The sequence below is a fragment of the Panthera onca genome, chromosome A1 (assembly GCF_046562875.1).
Source record: "Panthera onca isolate mPanOnc1 chromosome A1, mPanOnc1 haplotype 2, whole genome shotgun sequence".
Lineage (NCBI taxonomy): Eukaryota > Metazoa > Chordata > Mammalia > Carnivora > Felidae > Panthera > Panthera onca.
In genome coordinates, this window is record NC_138339.1 from 238,582,118 (window position 1) to 238,604,927 (window position 22,810).

A 22,810-nucleotide genomic window follows, 5' to 3' on the forward strand; every position below is an offset into this window, starting at 1 on the left:
TCAGGTCACGATCCCAGGGCCGTGGGTTTGACTCCCATATCGGGCTCTGCACTGAGCATGGAGGCTGCTTGAGATTCTCTCTCTCTCTCTCTCTCTCTCTCTCTCTCTCTCTCCCTCCCTCTGCCCCTCCCCCCATACTATCTCTCTTTTTTAATTAAAAAAAATAAAAAATTTAAAAGAAAATAAAATTTAAAAGAACCCTGGTGGTAGAACCCATCAAGTAGGTTTGTATTAAATAAAGGCTTTTACAAAATAAGATATGAAACATTACTGGTCATTCATCTACTGCCTAGCAATCTATTACTCTCTTAAAAACAGTAATAATCTACTTGTATCGAAGTCTGACTTTCTACAATATAAACCCTTTGGGAAATGTCCAGAAACTGAAGAAGCAAATGGCCTTTTAACAGTTGAAACAGCCATCACAAAGCCCTCATTCCTCCCTGCAGAGGAAGACTTCTAGGAATAAGTTCTATCAGCTGTTTCTGTATGTACAGGTTTGATAAGCTAAGTAATCTTCCTTACCTAATAGCAGATTAGCAAAGCAATCTGCTAAAGCAGAAACCTAAAAGCAAAAAAATGAGTAAGGTATGGTACGTTACTAGAGACTGGGGTCTCGACAGCAGAGTTAAAATACAAGCTGCTCACCTAACAGAAGCAAAACAATTAACTGCAAAAAAAAAAAAAAAAAAAAAAAAAAAAAAAATCCCTCAGAACAACCCAAACAAACAAGGAGAGGAGGAATGGGACTTGTTTAATGGGTAAGAGCTTCAGTTTGGGACGATGACGTTCCGGAGATGGGTGGTGGTGATAGTTGTACGACGTGGAGATAATGTCACTGAACAATACACTTAAAATTGGTTAAAATGATGACTTTTATATTATGGATATTTTATCATAATTACAAAAAAGGGTAAAAAAAAAAAGAGTTCATCATTGAAACAGAGTCCCCAACTAACAGAGCTGAAATGGTTAATCCTTTCTTTGGACGTTGCTACAAGTTTGTAGAATGGAACAATCCAACCAACAACCAACCAGAGATGTCCTTGGCTGACCCAAAGTCTTGATTCGGAGAAAAAGGTGGTACTTACACTTTGATATTTGAGATATTAAAGTGCATTCAAGAGCACCTGGGTGGCTCAGTCGGTTAAGCGTCCGACTTCGGGTCAAGTCATGATCTCACAGTTTGTGGGTTCGAGCCCCGCGCCAAGCTCTGTGCTGACAGCTCGGAGCCTGGAGCCTGCTTCGGATTCTGGGTCTCCCTCTCTCTCTGCTCCTCCTCCACTCACACTGTCTCTCTCTCTCTCTCTCTCTCCTTCAAAATTAAATAAACATTAAAAAATTAAAAAAAATAATTCCGTAAAGGGCATTGAATACATTCAAATCGATAGTTAAGACGTTCTTTGCATGTAGTCTCAGGGGAAGAATATGGTTCCTGTTCCTGTGGAATTTATAAACTACTCAAGGAAACAAAATACCTGGGTATAAAACAAATTACATCAGTGTGCCTCATCTTCCAGTTTTGTAGGCCTTTTAGGACCGGATGCTGCTTTCCAGGCACTAAGGCATAAAGAGGCTGAGCCATAATCATTCAGGTTTCTTGCATTCAAAGCCTGGGGAAGGGGTGGCGGGCAGGTAGGTAGTCTGATGGCATCCTCCTCGGGTGCCTCAGTGAGAACCTCTAAAACATCCTGGCCTCACAACCGCGGGGGCCGTGCCTGGGAGTGGATTGCCCCTTGTGCTCGCAGCGGCTGCTTCTCTCTGCTCTGGCTGCTGCTGGAGACATGCCTTTGAGTTCTTGTTCCTCCCTCTAGAACGCCCGCCCCTCCTCCCTCAGATGAAGCATAAGGGAGTTATTTGATTTCAGCTTCCTTCTTTATAAGTACACTATAATCAAGACTTCCTGAGACCCGTGTTTTTAAGCTTTGGAGCCAGATCTACCAAGGTTTGAATCCCAGCTCTTAGATCTTGGGTGAGTCACTGGGACTCCGTGTTTTAGGATCCTCTTCCAGAAAATGGGGTTCATAACATAGTTGTCTAGAGGATTAAATGAGATAATACACAAATTTAGGGCAACAGCTGGTATAGAGTAAGGATGCACACATACATCTATATACATGGGATGTTAATTATCTACACATTGAAACATTGCCACTGCGGTAGGCCTCGTGCTCAGCTGGACTTGTGTTCTCTTCTTCTCCTCTTCTCAGCTCGATGAATTGTGTGGATGTACTTACTTAGTTGATTATTTAATTAAACACAATTTTTGTTAACTATTCTATTTAGAAGTATTAAGAACTATCAGACAGAAACCACCTAAAAGGGTGAAATAGGTGACCGAGATTAAAGAGTACACTTATCATGTTGAGCACTGAGTGATGTATAGAATTGTGGAAACACTATATTGTATACCTGAAACTAATGTAACACTGTGTGTTAACTACACTGGAATTTAAAAACTTACAAAAAATTTTTAAAAAATGGGGAATTGGGGTGGCTCAGTTGGTTAGGTGTCCAACTTCAGCTCACGTCATGATCTCATGGTTCACAGGTTCGAGCCCTGTGGCAGGCTCTGTGCTGACAGCTCAGAGCCTGGAGCCTGCTTCAGATTCTGTGTCTCCCTCTCTCTCTGTCCCTCCTTCACTCATGAGCAAGCGTGAGCATGCACGCACTCTCTCTCTAAAATAAAAACTTAAAAACATTTTTGTTAATTAAAACATTTTTTTAAATAAAGAAAAATCAAGTACATAAAAAATAATAAAATAAATGAAACAAAAATCACCCAAAATCACTAAATCCAGAAATTACAACTTTTAACATTGCTGCATATTTTTCTGGACTTAAAAAGAAAAAAAAAATACGTATGTACGTATGTTTAAGTTTTTTTGTATTACATGTTATATAATAGATATTTTTGTATATAGCTTTTGAAAATAAATATATATACTTATATTATTTTACAAAATTGGATAGTGTACTCTATTATGTCACTACAAGGCTGTCAGCTCCAGCAGGGGATAAATCATGTGGTTTTGCTCTCCATGGTATCCCCAGTGCCTGCTTTTAGCCCATGACTCATAGCAGTACTCAAAAAATAAAAAAACAAAAAACCCAAAGGAATGAATGACTCCACATCAATAAACACATACCCAGAAAAACAATAAACATGACCATTAATCACAATATCCTCCTGCATAGGTGTGTCAGTTTCCCTAAGCAAGCTTCCATTTAGAAACTTACTTGTTTCCACTTTGTTTCCCATATATATTTGAACATTTTCAAAAGATTTTTTTCAAAGAAAGGCACAAAGGATAACACAGCACGCATGATTGAACCTACTTGCCCGGAATCCACAAATTTTAAGGTTTTGACAGTTCGGCATCGCTTTTTTAAATACAAGAAGTAACACACTGGAGGTAAAGTTGAAGTCCTCATTCTTCCCTCCTCAGTCTGGTTTCCCTCCTTCCACGTAGGCAACAGCTGTCCTGAATTGGGTGCATCTTCTTGAAGTCTCCATGTCTATACTCATAAAAGTACGGGATTAGTATAGGTTCTGTGGTATTTATTTATGAATACGGTATCATAGTATATATATATATAGTTCTGCAACTTACTTTTTTCCACTCTCCAATTGAATTCTCTCATTCATCCTTTGAAAAGTATACAGCTAGTTCATTCACTTAGCTCTATTGTCATGTGAATATCTACCTTTTATTTTCCCACTATTCCCTATTGCTGGATATTTTACGTTCTTCTGGATTTTTCACTATTGCAAACAATGCTGTAACTAATTACAAAATTTTGTAAGGGTTTTTACACATAATTTTAAGGTCCACTAAATTCCTTTTATTTACAATATTTCTTTGACCAAAAAAACAATTTTTTTAAAAATTTAATTATGTTGACATCTTTGAAGACAGCAAGGGCGGGACCTTAAAACACACGCAAAGAAGAATGTCAACCAGCCCAGCCCGCTGGGGGCCAGGGAGGAAAAAGTAAGGTCGCTGTGGGAGTGAAGAGGTACACAGGTGAGGGCAAGAGGGATGTAATTACGGAGTATCCGCGGGGGACCTAACCGCGCAAGATGCCTGGATAGAGTGCGGGACAAGACTGAAAAATAAAATTGAATTCTAAGTTGCACAAGAATGGTTTCATTACCAGAGCTCAAAGCGGAGGGAAAACAGGAGGGCTATGTGGGAAGATCCCCTGGAAGAGCTAAGGCAGAGGCAGGGCTGGAAGCCTAGGTGGCAGTGAGAGAGGCGAGAGGCAAGAGGACAGGATGACAGACGGGGGACTGGTAAGGTCGTGAAAAACGTCCGGACACGATGACCTTCGTTACCGTTTCTTTTCAAATTAAAATTTAAAAACTTCACAAGAGTTCGTTAATGAAAAAGGAAACTGGATTTGCTTTTACAAGGATGCTAGTCCCTACCATCACCTGCCGCAGTCTGTGGGTGGCAGGCAGTACGAGCTCTCATCTCCGCACAATCCCCGCATAAGCCCTGTACCACATCCAGAGCTCACAAATGGAAAGGCAGTCGAGGGGCTGAACTGCACAAGTCACTGGCTGGTCTACGAGACCGTCCACATAGTCTTGAAACACGCGCATCGCGAGACACTTCCCGCAGACAAAATCGCCACAGCAGGGGGGCTGCACTGAATTCAAACCGATTACATTCGGATACACATCCGGACGTCCTTCTTTAGTACTCGATGCCACGGACAAACGGCTGTCTGTCCTCTTCTACCCTTACTCTCAGCAGCTGGCGTCTGCTCGGTAACTCGGTGGCTCCTTCAGGCCTGTTCACTTACTTTCTCCACCAAGGCTGGTCTGAGATGCCTAACGGCGGCTTTGAGGACGGAGTTACCAACTTTTATACCAGCGCAGTCGAAGGGGCAGTACTGGAGCCGGGGGCGGGTGACAGAGGGGCAGAAAGGTCCGCGAGCGCCGGCGGGGAGGCCGCGGGCAGGTGGCGGCGGGCTGGGGCGGCCGCGACCGGGAGGCAGGAAGCGGCGGCGGGGCGGAGCGGGGCGGGCCGGCCGCCGAGCAGCCAGGGCCGCAGGCGCCCCGCCCGGGCTGGTATGCGGCCGAGAGTGACGCGGGAGGCGGGGTCACGTGACGCCCGTGGAATGCCAACAATGTAGCGAATGTCCCACTTGGGTCTGCGCGCTGGAACCTCGGCGTGAGCGCCCCGGGAAGATGGAGCAGCCGCCGCCCGCGTCGCCGCCGCCCGGGGCTCCCCCGTCCCCGCGGGGCCAACAGCAGCTCCAGCCACCGGCGCCCGGTCCCCCGGCGCGCGAGGCCCCGGAGCCGCGGGCGAGGACGCCCCGGAGGGTGTAGACCGCGCCCCAGGAGGTGAAGGGGCAGGGGCGGGGGGCGTGCGGCCAGGGGCCGCGGCGGGGCGGCTGGAAGTTTCCGCGGGCCGGCGGGGCCCTGGGGCTCCCCGCGCCCACCCTCGGGCCGCCGCGGGCCGCGGCTCCGGGAGGGGCGCCCGACTCGGCGGGGCGGCCGGGCCGAGGGGCGGGGAGCGGGGCGGCCGAGGAAGTTTGTCCCGAGCGAAGCCCTGCGCCCTGCCCCCCCCCCCCACTCCCCCGCCCCGGCCCCCGCCCGGCCCGGGCCCGGAGCCGCCTCCGCTGGCGGCGCGTCGTCGCGGGCCGTCCGGCGTCCGCGGGGCCGGGCAAGTTGCGAGCGAGCGCCCGGCCGGCGGGGCTGCGCCGCTTTGTTGTGCGCCGGGCGGCGGCGGCGGCGGCGGCGGCGGCGGCGGCCGGGCTCCCGGCGGGGCAGGGGCGGCCCCGGGGGGAGCTGGGCTTTTACCCCCAGGCCGGGCCGGGCGCGGCCGCGGGGCCCGACAGCGCCGGGATCCCGCGTCCACCGCGCCGCCGTCTACGGGGGCCGCGCCGTCGTCCCTGCACAGGCCTCGGCGTCGTGGCCTCGCGGGCCGTGCGCCCGTCCCCCCCCCCCCCCTCCTCCCAGCGGGCCGCGCCGCCCGCACGGCCCCCGGCGACGCCCGGCCGGCGCGCGCCCCGACCTCTCCGAGTGTGCCTCCGGGTCCTCGCGGGTCGCAGCCCGAGCTTCAGGGGCGCCTTCTCGGCCGCGAGAGCGGCGGCCGTTGCATAACACGCCTTTCCTGCGCCCTAGTTTAGCCGACTTTCTGGAGCTCGTCTTTTCTGATGCAACCTCACGTGCAGTTGGCTCCCCTGCCGGACCCCGGAGGTGCGGATTCTGAGTTAAGGCGAGTTTTGCCAGTCGCTTCTGCGCAAGCCTGCCTTCGGAACCTCTGGAAGAGCATCTCCCTCGGGGTGAAGTCTGGCGCGCGGGGTTGGGCGGGAGTGTCAGCCTGGAGCAAACCTGTAGTTTGTTGATTCCGAGTCCCCAGTGCCCCAGGGGGAGGAGGGGAAGGCCGGTCCCCGAAGGAGGTGCAACTCACCTGACGGCGCGGGGGGGCCCCGGTATTCGAGGGCTGCTGGCCACCTGATCTGAGCCCTTCGAATTAGAAGTGTTTTTTTTTCTTCTTGCAAGCGTAACGGTGAAAGTACCCTTTATTTGTAGCTTTGTGATGACAAAATGTTAAACAAGAACTTTTACATTTTCGCACTATGTAGGGTATAAGTGAGCGTGCTCTCAATATAGTTGTAATCTAGACTTTAAAAAAATCGTTTAATAGTGCTGTTAAGCAGAGACTATGAGTTTGCAGGTAAAAATTCAGGGGCCAAAGAACGCATTTCCCAAAGTATTCGGCAAATACGTTACATTTTTACAGGAATGTTTACCCACATTTTACTAAGAAACTTAAATGTACTGAAATTTGACATGAAAGTCACAAAACGTGTGTTGTCTTTGTACAAGTGTTCGGTTTAAACTTAAAGTTTAGTAGATGAGGGGCCTTCCTTTAACAATGGCTTATTGTTAGGAAATTTGTATAAGTACATCTTGGTCCATATATTTAGTTGAATCTCGGGGTAAATCCCTCCACGATGGACCACCGATTTTGAGGGCTAAATCAAGAGACTAAGAGGCTTTGTATCTTTTAATTTTTTGTTTAGCGGCTGTTGTAGTAAGGTAGTAACAACAATCTTACAAAATAAGAATGCAGAGACTGTTTAAGAAAGTCTGTTTTAAATTATAATTAACAAGACACTACGTTATTCAGCGTCTCCTAAAATTTGGACTCATTATCCAGGTATATAGAACACTGTTTAATGAATACACCAGCATTCCTTTGAAATTAAAATTGCCGAACATTTAGTAAATCTCCAAATGTCAAGCCGTTTAAGATAGTATCTGCAGAAGACATCATGCAAAATTATTAAGGTCAATTACTAGAATCATGAAATTTTAGAATTGGAAAAGATTCTACTAGCCTCTGCATCTAGTTGGAAATAGTTTTGACCTGAGTGTAAAATGAAACTGTACTTGTTTCTTTCCTTAGCAAATCACAGGGTTGATGGGAGGGACTTTCCTTTGGTGGGAGGGGAGTGTTTCTACAATAATATGACTTGTTATTTTAAATGCTGTGTTGTAAATAGCCAGCCCTAGGCTCCTAGATCCCACTATTCTGGGGGGGGGGGGGGGGAGGTGTTGAAGCTGATAAATTCGCCACAAACACTGGGTAGGATTTGGAAAGCTTGGGGGCGGGGTGTTCTGCTTTGTATTGGAAAAACCAGACCAACACAGTTTCGAAAAGCCGTTTTTATATTTTATTTCATGGTGATGATGTAAAACTTCTCAACAGTATTCCTTCCTGACCTCTAAAAAATGGCTTGAAGAAATACAGAAGATAACTCAGCGCATTTAATTTGTCTAGACTGTAAATCTGTTTAAAAAGGAGCAAGATATCCCGATAGGCAGAGTAAAGGGGTCGGGCTTGGTAATCCCTAAAGTGACTGACTTCCAGCTGAAAAAAGTCTCTGAATCTCCTTCCCTTTTAAAAAAGCCTATTGCTCAGTAATTCCTCTGGACAGATCTGGGCCTCTGTGGCACAAGTCCAGGGGTCACCGCTCCTATTGGATGTCGGGTGGATGATGCTCTAGGAAGCAGGCCATTATTACACACGGCGCCTTTGAACGGCTCTTGGTATTTGACCGTAGCCCTGCTTGGACCACCAGTTTCATTAAGTGTTAGCTATTCTCTCAGGATTGTTTTTTTTAAAGCGACTGTTATTCGATTTATCGTTTCATGTGGAAGTATTATTCAAACGGGTTAATAGTGGAAATAAAGATAATGTTGGCGATACTAAAATTAGGACAGAAATGTGACATTGCTGAATGTTGGCCGGTCACCACATGAAAACAAAACCTGATGTTGCTTACCATCTAGACCATGGCCACCTAATGGTGACAAGCAGTTTTTTAAGCTAATTAAATACTTCTCGCTCATGTGCTAACGTTTGACATTCAGAGGAATTTCTCTGGAGGACAAGTGAAACATCTCGTATTTTGTAGCAGTGGTGTAAGTTTATGGACAGCTAGTTATTGTTCTATTTTGGCATAGTGTAGATTCTGTAGCCTCTAAGTTAGCAAGGATGGCAAAGATCTGACGGATGTAAGTTGGCTTTTGACTGGAGTGGGCCTTTGTTGGAGTATTGGCCTCCCTGCCTCCAGGCAGTTTTCCTGATCAGGAATGCTAAGGACCAACGGGTTCCATTACTAATTAACCTCATCCTCCCTCAGGAGTCTCACTCCTGTGTTTTCATTAAATGTACCCAGACGGTACCTGCGCCCTCCCCGACACTGTCTGCCTGTTCATCTTTCTCTTGTATGTTTGAGCCTTTTCACAGGAAGTTCCAGGCTCTAAGAATAGCTTCACACTTCCTTCATCAAATCATAGCCCTTTAGCCTTTCCAGTTTTGCTGAAATGATCCTTTCTGTAACAGATTTTTCCCAAACAGGCACATGTACTCGGATTCTTTGCACAGTCACAGTGTTACCTCTGTCCATAGCAGGGGCTCTCAAATGGGATGGGTGTCCCGACTCCCTAGCTGGCGTATGTCTGAAATTTGGAGGGGGAGGAAGTAGGGCCTTCCCAAAGATTGAAAACCCTTGCTCGGGTATGGAGTTGAAGATAAGGAGACCCATCCTGTACAGCTGCTTGCTTGCTGTTAGGAATGCTGCAAATAACGGATAATAAATTTATCTACAACCTGGTCGCTTGAGTAATCTTGAGTACAGACTTCTGTGGTTCCATTTTTTTTTTATGCCGTTGCTCATAATGCATACGTACATATCCTACAGATATCGGGTGCAGAACTATAGAGAATGTGATGGTTTGTTTTTCTTCTAGATAGTAAGCTTATTTAGAGGTGAGACCTTGTTCCATCTGGGTGAGACCTCATAATACCCAGCAAAGTTTTTGGCACACCTATGGCACTTCTCAGCCCACTACAGCCTTGTGATGGCACTGTTTTGGGGGGGAGTTTTCTTGGATCCCCAGAGGAATGTAATCATTGATTTCCTCCAAGACCCTCGTTATGAGGGGTATGGCCCCCGTTGTGTGGTTTCCTGGCCTGGACACAATGGAGAGGCCCATCAGCGTGGTGGTTTGTGATTCTGACGTTCAGCATCTGGTTGGAGGCCTGGCCCGGCCGTCTGATGTAGTTTCAGCTTTGCTAGTTAATTATGAGAAGGATATGATTTCAATTATAAGTGGAATTTTAGTCCCAAGAAATACCATTTAAAAAAAAATGCCAATGTTTATCATTAGTGTGGGTCTGGTGGATTCTGTGGTTGGTGCTTGACAGGCGTTAAGCAACCGTGGGTCTACGAAGCACTAAGAGAAATCAGACTAAAAGTTCGTGAACACCTTTAGCACTTTCCAGGATCGGGATTGGATTTGATGGCACCAAATTAATAGACGCTTCAGATAATCGCTCGTAACAGTTGTCTATGAGCCACCTGTACTGAAGTAGTTGTCTCAGCTCCAGGTTTGAAAATGAGGAGTTTTTGTTTTGTGGGTTGTGCTGTAGTTTTAAAATTCTGGAGTCTTATAGTTTCTTTTAAAGCATGTTCAAATCGATTGATGATACCAAACAAATTTCTAAAACCAGATCTACCTTACCTGGTACCCTCATTTCTTAAAACCCATATCCACGAGGCCCTAGGGTCGTCGTGTTTAGGAAATTCTTGATGAAAGAAGTTATTAAAATGATATGGCGGTGTGTCAGAGGAACTAATTTCCAGCTGCAATCTTAGTTTAGTGAGTATTCCCACGAAAAATTCTTTCCTAAGTTCATAATTTGGCCATGAAATCAATTGTCTTCAAACTAAAACCTAAAATACAAGGTCTCAGGCTGCGAAAATACTTTCGTTCTTTATGAGACTGAAGGAAAGTTTCCTGCTTTCCAGATTGTTCAGGCAGGAACACAGTTTACCCAGAGGTGCTATTTTACATATTGGCCTACGGAGACAGGACAGTGCCTGTGGTGGTCGCTGGGCCAGCGCTTGCTGTGAGACGACGGTGGAAGATGGAAAGAACATGAGAAGAGTGGGTGCTGACCTCCTTCCCTGCCACGCGGAGGGGCTCTCCTGGGTGGTGGGTTTATGGGGTGTCACCGAGTCATTCTTTCCACTTCTCTGTAGTTTGAAAATTTTCATAATAAGCTGTTGAGGGGCAAATAAGAAGAAAAGAAACCAAGACCTCTGATCACATTCTGTTTAAGGGTTCATCCACTTGGTATTTTCGGCTCAGGAATAAATATGGACGGCAACACAGAAATGCTGGTCTCACCTGTGCTGGTTGGCTTTATAACTGGAATGTTTGTGGGAAGCTCGAGTGCCTAAAGCTGCCAAGTGTCTTAGGAGCATGGCTCTGCAGAAGCTGTTCCCTGTCATGTGTTTCAGCGTCCTGGTGGCAGGGTGGGGGGGACGGTGGGGGAGACGGGGGGGGGGGGGTGGCCAGCATCCTGGCAGTGAGGGTGACGGTGGGGGTGACGGTCAGCATCCTAGCGGTGGCGGTGGGGGTGGGGGGGTGGTGTCCTTGCATGGGCGTGTGTGCCATCGGCAGATTAGACTTCACTCCGGGAGGGGACTTTGCCCTCCTGTCAGCGCCCCATCCTGAGGTCCAGTCTCTGCATGTGTAGCTGTGTTTAGAAAGGGAACCATTCTCCAAACGCTAGTTAGCTAAACGTGAATAGTTAGATGATTTTTCCCCATTTTTTATGAAAGTGAATTGTACATAGTACGTGTCATTTTAGCCACTCACAGTGTATAATTCAGCTGCATGAGGTACATTCACGTTGGTCTTGGAATCGCCACCTCCGTCTGCCCTCCAGGCTTTTTCATCATCCATACAAACACTCTCCCACTAGACGGTAGTTCCCCATTGCCCTGGGCCCTGGTCATCTCCATTTCCGCTTTGTGTCTCTCAGGTTGCCTGTTCTAGATGCCTCATTGTAAGCAGAATGATGCAGTATGTGTCCTCCTGTGTCTGGCTTATTTCACTTAGCATGATGTTCTCACGGTCCAGCCATGTAGTGGCCTGTGTCACAGCTGCGTTCCTGTTCTTGGCTGACTGACGGACTGTAGTTGTGCGACTTTGATCATAGTTATGTGTGAGCTTCTCTCGGGGATGTTTCGTTGGGGCCGCGTCTTAAGTCCCGGGGCAGAGCTCTGCTGTTTCCTAGGGGCCTCCCATGTGCACCGCCTTGTGCCAGCCGTGTTCCTGCACTGCCTGTACCCCACCGCAGGTGCTCCTGTCCCCCGGAGCCTCCCGGGGAGGTGACTCCAGGGGAGTCCCACACTATACGCTGTGATGGCACTGTGGGAAGGCTGGGAGTGGACAGCAGGGTCTCTGAGATCGGGTGGGCAGGAAGGTCCTTCTGCGGAGGGGAGTTTTAAGCTGAGAATTCTGGGAGGCATAAGTGAATCGGGCTGGGAATGGTATTTGTTCCTAGCAGAGACAACGGTCTTGCCAGGTTCCAGACGTAAGGAAGAATTTGTTGCTTTTAAGTTGCCCAGAGTCCTATAGATTGAACCGGATTCTGGCTGGTCGGGAAGCAGTCGGCTTCTCGAAACTCAGGTACTGCTCAGAACTGAACATCCTGGGCCCGGCTGAAGGCACGTGTTTTAAACATGAAGTCAAATGACTTAAGTTTTTCTCTCTCTGTGCTTTTCTTTTTTTTTTCTTTTTTTTTCTTTAAAAAGGAAGATACTTTAACTTTTGAAGCACGGTTATCGAATATTTAAAGAGGAGGCACACGGAGTGAGCATAAAATACCCGTGTTTCTACATTCAGTTTGGTGCCTTTTCCACTGAGCCCGTCTGCAGTTTGCCCTGGTGTGGTCTCTTGACTTGATTAAAGCCGTTTTTACTGATTCTGAGTCCTGAACTTACTAGTAACTCTAATAATTGGCCAGGGTGTTGTGCGTTACAGAGGAGAGTGATGTCACGGGCGGCTTTACCTGTGATCTCCCGAGCAGCCCTGTCAAGGAGACAGAGGGAGGCTTGTTGCCCAGCCGGAAACCGAAGCTCCAAGAGGGGAAGTGTTGGCCCAGCTCACGGAGCCAAGTGCCAGAGCTGGGGGCGGGAGTCCGGCTTCTCACCTCCAGCTGCTGTTTCCTTTGCACCGAATGGCAGTCTTCTGAATCAGCCTCCCCCAGACGTGTCCTCACTTCCCCATAACTGCCCTCCTCCGTCCCCACCAAGGCTGCTTTCTTGACGGTGCTCCCTGTGCCGACGGTTGTCGTGGCTCAGAGGACGGTCCTGCCATCAGCTCTGGTTTCCAGACCAAAAACCTGGCCGCCTCTTCCAAAGCAGTCCTCTAGTGAACGTCACCAACCCTGCAGGTTCTAGTTCTTAGCTGCTGTTGAACCCACCCACTTCTCTCCGTTCTCCGGCTGCTATTCTGTTTCAGATCCCCATAATTCTTTGGGAAGACTTTTACTGTCACATTAGGTAAGTAACCAATGCTCCCCTCTGTCTCCCATCTTAGACTCTGAGCGCCTTCAAGTCAGAGGCTTGTCATTATTTTCTGCTTCCCTAAAACCTAGTAATAGGACCGCCTTGTGTGAGTGTTCACGTTGTGCACGGTTCAAGGGCCTTGCACGTAAAAGGGCACGTCTCACGTCGTGTAAGTGCTCACTTCCGTGAGGGCGTGTGCAGCCTGTGTGCAGACTCTGGGGCACTCATAGATTACCTGAGCGGCAGCAGGGAGTTACCTGCCCGGGTAAAGTCACGTGATGCACACGATACGCACATATTCTGGACAGTACATACGATCACATCTCTCCTCTGTCACCTGCCTTGAAGAACCACCCTCCTTGTGGTTCAGACTTTACCTGCCCCCCTCACTCGGGGTGTGTGATAGATCGTGACATGTGTCCTCAGTATGTTTAAGAGCGAGCCGGGCCACTGTCCACAGAGCTCTGGAAAGCTCCCCAGGGCAGGAGCTGCTCGCGTTGTACGACAATACAGTCGCAAAGAACTTACTTGACAAAGGGGCATCTTTTTATGGCCCCGCAAAAGTACCGCATGAACCACCAAGGCTCTGCCCGCAGCTGCGCAAAGTACTTGATAGGGCGGTGGGAGCAGTGTCGTAGAGCGGGCCGCGGACTCAGCGCCTCAGATCTGGGGCCGGGGCCGTGGGGGCTCAGCAGCCTTAAGGCAGCAGCACAGTTTGCCGCAGCTCCAGACCGGGACCGACCCACACGTCCTGTGGTGGCAGAGTGGATGGCCAGGATGTTCACACAATGGAACACGACACGGCAGTGAAAAAGGGGCCCTCTTGCTGCATACCGGGTATGTGAATAGCCAAACGGTGTTGGCCCAGATAAGCTGGACAAAGAGTACGGAGCGTGGAATGCCGCGGACATGAAGTTCAAACACTGGCCAGGCTGATCCTTGGTGCTGGAAGTCGTGACCGCGGTTCCCCTTGAAGCGTGGGTCTGTGGGAGGCTGGGGGCTTCTGGAGTTGTCGTGACAACACTCCTTGATCTGGATGCTACGCATCAGGGTGTGTTCTCTGTGAATGTTCGTCGATCTTACGAGTTGTTTAGCTTAAGAAGTGATGTCAAACTTTACCCCCGCCCCAAACAAAGCCTTACTTCTTCCCCAGCTTTCAGCAGCTTTCCGTTTTTTTTCTAAGTTTTATCATTTTGGGAGAGAGTGGGGGAGGGGCAGAGAGAGAGAATCTCAAGCAGGCTCTACGGTATCAGCACAGAGCCTGACATGGGGCTCCGTCCCACAAACCACGAGGTCATGACCTGAAGCCAAGAGCCGGATGCTTCATTGACTGAGCCACCTGGGAGCCCCAGCTTCCCATTTTGAAAGTAAATTCCAGAGGTGGCTCTTAAGCCTCAGGACCAGCCAGGGCCTCCCTCACCTGCGTCTGGCTCCCCTTCCCTCTGCCGGTGTGGCTGGGCAGAGAGGGCGCCTTGGTTTGGCTTTCTCACGGCTCCTTTTTCCTCAGTCTGGACCATCTCTTGCGGCCCTTGCCCTTCTTAGCTGAGTGCAAAACACCTCGTACCTTCTCCTCACTCTGCTGATATCGCCTGAAGGTAAAATGAGGCTTATTACAGACCGCTGCTCCCTAAGACATGCCAGGTGGGAGGGATACGAGCTCTCCATTCACTCACCTAACTGCTCTCTTTCGTGGACAGTCACGAGCTACGTAAATGTCCCACCTGCTGGTGGCTCTGTTGATGTCTTCAAGCCCTGACACCTGGCCAAGGTGTAGCTAGCTCCGAGCCCTCTTCTCCTCTCTCCCTGGGGTTGCTGCCTCTCACCCAGGCTTTCTTCGTCTACCTGGTGTGTGTGGTTGTCCCTTCCAGTTAGATTCCAGACTCAGTTCTTTAAAAGGGCACTTCTGGCCATGTCCCTCCCGAGCTCAACCACAGACAACGGCTCGCCACCATCTGCAAGGAGTGCAGACAACGCGTCCACGGAGGTCCTTCAGATGGAGCCCTGTGCACCTCCAGGGTCTCAAGCCTCCATCACCCTCCAGGAAAAGCCTCCACCCAGACGTGAATGTGAGGGCGGGGCCTGCACACTTCCTGTCCCTCTGCTCCTTTGCAAATGCTGTTCCCTCTGGCTGGAGTTCCATTCCTCCCTACACTCAGGTCCAGTTGTCTCTGCTTCAGAGCTTTTTCTGGCTTTCTCCTTTCTTCACCCATTTCTTAGATGGTTTCTTTTTTTTCTCCTTTGGGCATCTCTTGTCCTTTGAAGCTGTTTATTTGGCTCCCTCACCCTCACCTTGCCGAGGCGGAGTTTTGTTCTTGTTTGTCCCAGCAGTGCCTGAGAGTTCGTAGGCTTTGGATGAATGTTTGCCAGGTGGGCAAGTGGGCGGATGGCACAGAGATGAGTCGGTGGCAGAGGAAGCTTGAGTACATTTCGACTGCGAAGAAACCCTCCCTGATTATGTGTTGTGAGAAGATAGTATGATTTACGTCTTCTGTATTTTAGTTTTCAAAGAAAGGGTAAGAAGACCCTAGAGATGGGAAACAAAGTGATCTGTGTAAATTCCCACAGGAAAGGAGCTAAGTCTCCTGCCTGTCCTCAGACCTATCGAATCACTCGGGACCCTCCATACGTGCTTGGCAGCTCCCTGAGAACCTCTCTATTTTTGCTGGAACGGGAACCCCTGGTTTTAGAAAGTTAGGTATTTCAAAACAGATGCTTGGACCACGAAGTCACTGAAAATGAGTGTGGTTACAGTATGCCCCATTTTACACCAATTAAGCAGAGCTCTGGGTTTCTGGCTCCCTGCCAACACTGTGGTCCAGGCCCCGGGGAAATCTCAGCAGCTCTTGGATCTAATTGTTCCCTGTCTGCAGAGTCTTACAACAGTCGTGTCAGGGACTGCTGTGTGAAACGTTGTGTATCAGAACATGAATTCCATGTTGGAAAATGTGTTGAGTCTGGTTCTTACTTCGTAAATAGACTCTTCCATCAGTTTCATTGAGAAAGTGATAGAACTTTTCAGACCTTCCACCTTCCCACCTGTAAGAAAAGAATAGTAATTTTGATGTCGTTTCTTCAGGTTTACGGCCATGTGTGGTTATGAGGTAGATCTACGTAAGTAAATTCACATAGAACTCTCAGAGCCCAGCACCTAGTAGATACCGGATAAATACTGGCCATCAGTTTTTCTTCGACGTGCAAGTGTCTGGGAAGCAGACTTCCATTTTGCAGTTCTAAAATTCCTCGCTGAAACAAAAAGTTCACATCCCGCCGCTCCTTTCCCTTTAAAGGGTGCTCTTTTTCGAGTCAGTTTTTCTTTGCTGATTAAAATGCAAAATGCTTATCCTTTACAGTTTGCTCCCCGAGTCCTATGGGCTAAAAGGAGTGGAACGAGTGAGGGCAAAACAGGAAGGAAAGGGAGCGGGCCCGCCGGAACTTGGGGTGTGAGCCCAGCGGCCGCGCGGGCCTTCGCTTTTGCCACCGTGGGCACCCGCGCTCGGGTCGCGAGAGCTGACGACATAAGCCGTGCTCACACGAGTGGCAGACGGCGCGGTTCCCCCAAGACCGGCTGTGCCGCCAGGGCTCCGGGGCCAGACGCATGCGCGCTCTTTCTCGCGCTCTTTCTCGGCGCCCCCCACCGCCCTCTTGCCAGGCTTCGTGCTGTGCCTCGCGCGGGGAGTCAGAGGACTCGCTCAAGGTCACCCAGCCGGCAAGTGGCTTGGGCTAGATCCTGCTTCCGGGGGAGCGGGCCGCCAAGGGCAGCATCTTGTTTTCTGAATGCAACAACAACGGAGTCAATTAGGCCTGGGGGAGGTCTCGTTCACTACCGGAAATGGCTTTGGGGTCTCTGGCTCTGCGCGTGGGGGCCGTTTCCGTGCTCAGGTGATCCACACGGATCACCTTTACCGGTACAGCCGCTTGTCGGTACGGTCGCAGTGCGCTCTGAGAACGGAATCACCCTCGTGATTTTACCAGTCCCCGTCCGCGTAAGGATCAGTGTCTCCAAGAAACGTATTTTTATTTTGGCATTTAGGTCAAAATGCTGACAAGAAGGTGACCGTTTTATAAAAAAAACCCAGGGAGTTGTTACCTTCAAAGTCTCATAACACATGGTGTTAGAACTTCTTTCACTTGCGATATAGGACACTTTGAATGTGACAAGTTTGTGGCGTCTTTCAGGAAGTCCGGGAGGGCTTTACACGGCAAGCTTTGCAAAGACATGGAAGGACCACAGGTTCGGGTCGGGGGAAGGGTTAGTAAAGCCACAGAGATGAGAGACAAAGGTGTGTGCCACGAACTGAGTGGTTATTAGGAACAAGCCAGAAATCCAAGACCTCACGTGGCGGGTTTAACCCTAAATACTCAAGCTGCAGGTTTCAAAGTGAAATTCTGTTATAATGAAGTATTTCGAGTGAACGATCCGTTAATACTACTTACTGTTCTTACTCTGAGGTGAATATTTGTAAGTAATATGAGCTTGTGGAGATTTACTTTATTACAGATTACATGTTACAGGAAACATCTTGGGACAGCCCTAGAGGTCATGGGCGCGGACTAGAGCTGAACACTATTTTTATCATTTCTGAGAGGTGATGTGTTCTTTCTTAATCCTTTCAAGTGGAATATTTTCAAGATCATTGCCCGTTTCTGAAAAGTATTGTCAACAGTATGTGAAGACCATCAATGAGTATGTTCTTTCCATTTTCTTTTTCAGATAGTGATGATCTTCGGAATGAAGTCTCTGGAAAATTTTAGGTTCTCCATAGGAACTACAAATATTGAAGGAAAGAAAATTTTCAAAAGGAAATTATTTTGAAAGTATGTTTACAACTAACTGATACTGTTGACAGTTTTTTTTTCTTTTTTCTTCTTCTTCTTTTTTTTTTTTTTATAACAAAACACTTTAAGAAGATTGTATTTATGGTAAAAGGAAACTGGACTAACAATGAGGCCAAAGACTTTTCCTGCCACGACTTATTCTGGAAACAGCCGCCAGCGACTGCAGGAGATCCGAGAGGGCTTAAAGCAGCCGTCCAAGTCTTCCGCTCAGGGCCTGCCGGTGGGACCAAACAGTGACGCTCCCCTGGCCGCCAAAGTCCTGGGGGGCAAGGATGCTGCCCGGCAGCAGCAGACGAGAGCCACCCCGAAGTTCGGACCTTACCAGAAAGCCCTGAGAGAAATCAGATACTCCCTGTTGCCTTTTGCTAATGAATCGGGCACTTCCGCAGCTGCAGAAGTAAACCGGCAGATGCTGCAGGAATTGGTGAACGCGGGATGCGACCAGGTGGGTGCACCCGAGGCTCCCGCGGGGGCAGTCACAGTAAGCCAGCCGTCGGAGCACAGTGGAGGCAGCCGAAGGTCCTGCGGTTGCCCCTCCAAGGCCCCGACTTAGCTACTAAGAAAAGTGTCTCCGGGTCAAAATCCAACGCCCTTCCGGGGTGCCGTTGTATTGTTTTCCACCTTCTCTCCAGAAGGGTCTCTTGGCTGCTTTTGCTTTGCAGGCAGGATCCAGACACTTGTGAACTCGACTGCAATGGTACCACGTGCATTCTCGGTTCTGTCCGTGTAAAGTGGTGAAGGGCTTTCACACTTGCCCTTTCTTTGGGGTTTATTTGGGCTTATTCTGAACGGTCATGGGGAAGACACTGGCTTCCCTTGTTTTTGGTCTGTGCATTTTTTTACTTAGTGAAGGGGAAGGTTGATTAACATGAATTGGCTCTTCTTAGACTCTGTTTTCTCCTGGTGTGTATACTGGTAGAGGAGATGTGGCTATGTTAGGGAAGTGAGCAGGCTTGAGAGGTCATCAGACTGGTGGCAACACGTGTGGTCTGACTGTTCGGTTGCTTAAGAATAAGAGACACCTTAATAAGGAAGGAGGTGGTACCAATAACATATAAGCACACAACCGACAGCTATGCATTTATGATCCTGTTGTGATTGGCATAGCTACGTAAAACCCAGGTTGAGGGGCAGGACCATGTAAGATGGAACTAGTGTCCGGCCAGGTAAAAATGTCTTTAGTAAAATGGAACTGGTAAAAATGTAATTGCCTTCTAAAGGGACATCTGAAGGCTAATGCTTTGTTACCATCTGTCGTCTTAAGAGTCACAGTTGCATGAAAATGGAAATAAGCTAGGCATTTTTGCTGCCTTGGAAAATTAGTAAGATTTCATGCTCAAAGCATATCAAGATGGCTTGAGCACTTTTAGTTTCTTAGAAATAACCTAATTACCTACTCCCGGCCTCACAGTCACAGGAAAAGGCTAACAATGCCCTCTTATTTCCAAAAGCAATCGCAGCCTTCTGGTTGCAGGTGATTACCATAGAACTGAGCTAGAGAATTTACATTTTTCAGATGATATGTTTGTGAAACTAATCGTGCTATTTTGCAGGGCACTTCCTTGACACTTTGGGATATGCTGGGATTAACTTGTGTAAAGCAAGCATTGTTGAGTTGAAAGTTGCTTTTATAAAGCACAGGATCATGAATAATGTGGTGCCGAGTGTTTTAGCAGTGGAAGCTGACAGCAGAGGCATGACCTTTCTCATTGTGAAAATATGAAGTTAAACACGCTGCCAAGTGCTATCCCCTGACAAACAGAACTTGATGGTTTTGAAAGTAGGAAGGAGCAGTCCTGGGGAAATACCAGTAAGATCGCAGAGACTTCTGAAACCCAACAGCAAAGCCTAAAATCTTCTGTAAATCGCTTGCAAACAAAAGAGGTAATCAGAGCAGGGTGTTCTTTGCAGTTGTGTTTCAGCTGTGGTAAAAAGAAACAAGTGAAGCAAATAATCCAAAATACAGGTGGGATCTCATTATGGCAGAATCCATTAGTGATAATTACAGTGCAAGAAATAATGGAGCCGGTGCTGTATCCAAGACAGTAAAATACAAATATAGTAAAATTAAGCATCGTGACACCAGTGAAGTTCCCATCAACATTTAAGTTATGTTAATTGCTGGCAGAAAGGACTCCATTTGCCGTATTTAATGCTCCTGAAATAATTCAATCACTTTAGTGTGTAGTGTTACTTTGTAAAGTAAAACAGTTCTGCCTTCACCCTCACAGTCCACTTTGGACCGTTTTGGGTCTGTATACAGGATGCATTTTGCTTTTAGAGAATTCCGGTCAGAAAGTCCTGACGGGAACCCAAGTAGCATGTGTGGAAGGGACCAACAGTAGCTCTAGAGTTCGGTCTCCCACAGCTCAGATGATCAGATCCGGTGTAATAGGCACAGAGACTTCTAGTGTTGCAGCTGTCCTTTTTCCTTTGTCTCCTACTATATTGCCTTTTAATGTAGGTTCGGTTATGTTCTCTTGTATTTTGAGTTTAAGTGTCATTTTTAGTCCTAATATTAATCAGAATGGCAGTAAACTCCAGGTTTTCCCGAGGTCTTACACACTTTTATATGCACCATTTTATCCATCGTATATGCATGCGCACACATTTTTCCCCATTTTACTCGACCTGAGACTAACTGGAAATATTTGCCCGACTGTTTATAAGGGAGTGTTTTCTTTTAGGCTTTTCGTAATAAAACAAAATTTACATAAGAGAAGTACATGATTCCTAAGTGTACAGCTGGGTGAATTTCACCCAGTGAATTACACCCATGTAACTAGCATGTACTGGGTATATATTTTAAAAAATTATTTTTTTAATTTAAGTTATCTCTGCACCCAATGTGGGGCTCAAACTCACGATCCCAAGAGCAAGAGTCGCATGCCAGCCAGGCGCTCCTGGGTATGTTTTTAATTGAAATGTCTTTAAATAGAAATTTCTAGAAAAAGACTAAGTATTTTCTGTGTAATGATATAGTGTATATGTCAAATGATAGTGTCTAAAATATTTCACACATACATGACTAAAGGCTTAGGAAAATTTCTATACAAAAAAAGGCCAATAGATTAATATTCCTTATGCAAGGAGCTGTTCTTTTTTTCTTTTCCTTTTTTTTTTTAGAGAGAGAACACGAGCAGGGGAGGGGGGAGCAAGAGAGAATCTCAAGCAGGCTTCACGCTCAGCACAGAATCCGACGAGGAACTTGATCTCAGGACCCTGGGATTATGACCTGAGCTGAAATTAAGAGTGGATGCTCAATTGACTAAGCCACCCTGGCGCCCCTGTTCTTTAACTATAGATTTAAGGGGTGCCAGGGTGGCTCAGTTCATTAAGCGTCGGCCTCTTGATTCTAGCTCAGGTGATGATCCCAGGGTCTTGGGACTGAGCCTCTCTCCCTCTCCCTCTCCCTCTGCCCCTCCCCTGCTTGCACACAAATGCTCTCCTTCTCTCTCTCTAGAAACAAATCAATTTAGATTTAAGGAATTGTAAAGATAAGTTTTTTGGTTATGAGTGTCATGTTTTGTATCATTGGATACTTTTAATATTGGCATAGGTAATTAAATTTAGCATTTACTTTATCTTATAAAATTTAGTTTCAGTTTTTCTTTTAATGGTTTCAAGTGATGATATATATTTTTTTAATATGAAATTTATTAAATTGGTTTCCATACAACACCCAGTGCTCATCCCAACAGGTGCCCTCCTCAATGCCCATCACCCACTTTCCCCTCTCCCCCACCCCCCATCAACCCTCAGTTTGTTCTTAGTTTTTAAGAGTCTCTTATGTTTTGGCTCCCTCCCTCTCTAACCTTTTTTTCTTCCTCCTTCCCCTCCCCCATGGTCTTCTGTTAAGTTTCTCAGGATCCACATAAGAGTGAAAACATATGGTGTCTGTCTTTCTCTGTATGAGTTATTTCACTTAGCATCACACTCTCCAGTTCCATCCACGTTGCTACAAAAGGCCATATTTCATTCTTTCTCATTGCTGCGTCGTATTCCATTGTGTATATAAACCACAATTTCTTTATCCATTCGTCAGTTGATGGACATTGAGGCTCCTTCCATGATTTGGCTATTGTTGAGAGTGCTGCTATAAACATTGGGGTACAAGTGCCTCTATGCATCAGCACTCCTGTGTCCCTTGGGTAAATTCCTAGCAGTGCTATTGCTGGGTTGTAGAGTAGATCTATTTTTAATTTTTTGAGGAACCTCCACACTGCTTTCCAGAGCGGCTGCACCAATTTGCATTCCCATCAACAGTGCAAGAGGGTTCCTGTTTCTCCACATCCTCTCTAGCATCTATAGTCTCCTGATTTGTTCATTTTGGCCACTCTGACTGGCATGAGGTGGTATCTGAGTGTGGTTTTGATTTGTATTTCCCTGATGAGCGACATTGAGCATCTTCTCATGTGCCTGTTGGCTATCTGGATGGCTTCTTTAGAGAAGTGTCTATTCATGTTTTCTGCCCCTGTCTTCACTGGATTATTTGTTTTTCGGGTGTGGAGTTTGGTGAGCTCTTTATAGATTTTGGATACTAGCCCTTTGTCTGATATGTCATTTGCAAATATCTTTTCCCATCCCGTTGGTTGCCTTTTAGTTTTGTTGATTGTTTCCTTTGCGGTGCAGAAGCTTTTTATCTTCATGAGGTCCCAGTAGTTCATTTTTGTCAAGTGATGATATTACCAGGTTTTTCCCTCTTTCTCTCCCTGACAGATTTTAATTAATTATTTATTTTTTAATGTTTATTTATTTTGAGAGGGGGGAGGGACCGAGAGAGAGGGAAAGAGAGGGTCCCAAGCAGGCTCTGTGCTGTCAGCACAGAGGCTGACACAGGGCTTGTTCCCACGACCGTGGGATCGCGACCTGAGCCAACATCAAGAGTCGGACACTTAACTGTGTGAGCCATCCAGGTGTCCCTCCTGACAAATTTTTAAAAACCACTGATTTGATTTTGCAGTGGTGTGAATACGCGTGACACGTCTGCTTCTCAGAAGCATGTGATTTGTGTGTTCTTACTGAATTGCGGCGGGTTAGCAGGTGGAAGCGTCTGACGGGGCAGGCTCGCCACACTCCA

The 22,810-nt window shown here is 47.4% G+C and overlaps 1 protein-coding gene and 1 long non-coding RNA gene across 3 annotated transcripts in view; one reads left to right on the forward strand and one right to left on the reverse strand.

Annotated features, from left to right (window-relative positions):
• Nucleotides 1-1,185: 1,185 nt before the first annotated feature.
• LOC144616656 (uncharacterized) lies at nt 1,186-4,909 on the reverse strand. The gene is made up of 2 exons (XR_013556124.2): nt 3,340-4,909; nt 1,186-2,691 (listed from the first exon to the last, which is right to left on the reverse strand). It is a non-coding gene; the product is annotated as an uncharacterized LOC144616656 (long non-coding RNA).
• Nucleotides 4,910-5,154: 245 nt separating this feature from the next.
• The window catches only part of LATS2 (large tumor suppressor kinase 2), a 76,094-nt gene continuing 58,438 nt past the window's right edge, over nt 5,155-22,810 (forward strand). The window contains exons 1-3 of one of the 2 annotated variants that reach the window (XM_078447667.2): nt 5,155-5,356; nt 6,140-6,300; nt 17,606-18,175. In XM_078447667.2, coding sequence (XP_078303793.2) covers nt 17,837-18,175 — 339 coding nt within the window. In that variant the 5' untranslated portion in view covers nt 5,155-5,356; nt 6,140-6,300; nt 17,606-17,836. The remainder of the gene's footprint in view (nt 5,357-6,139; nt 6,301-17,605; nt 18,176-22,810) is intronic. The other variant, XM_060637558.3, reaches the window with a different exon arrangement.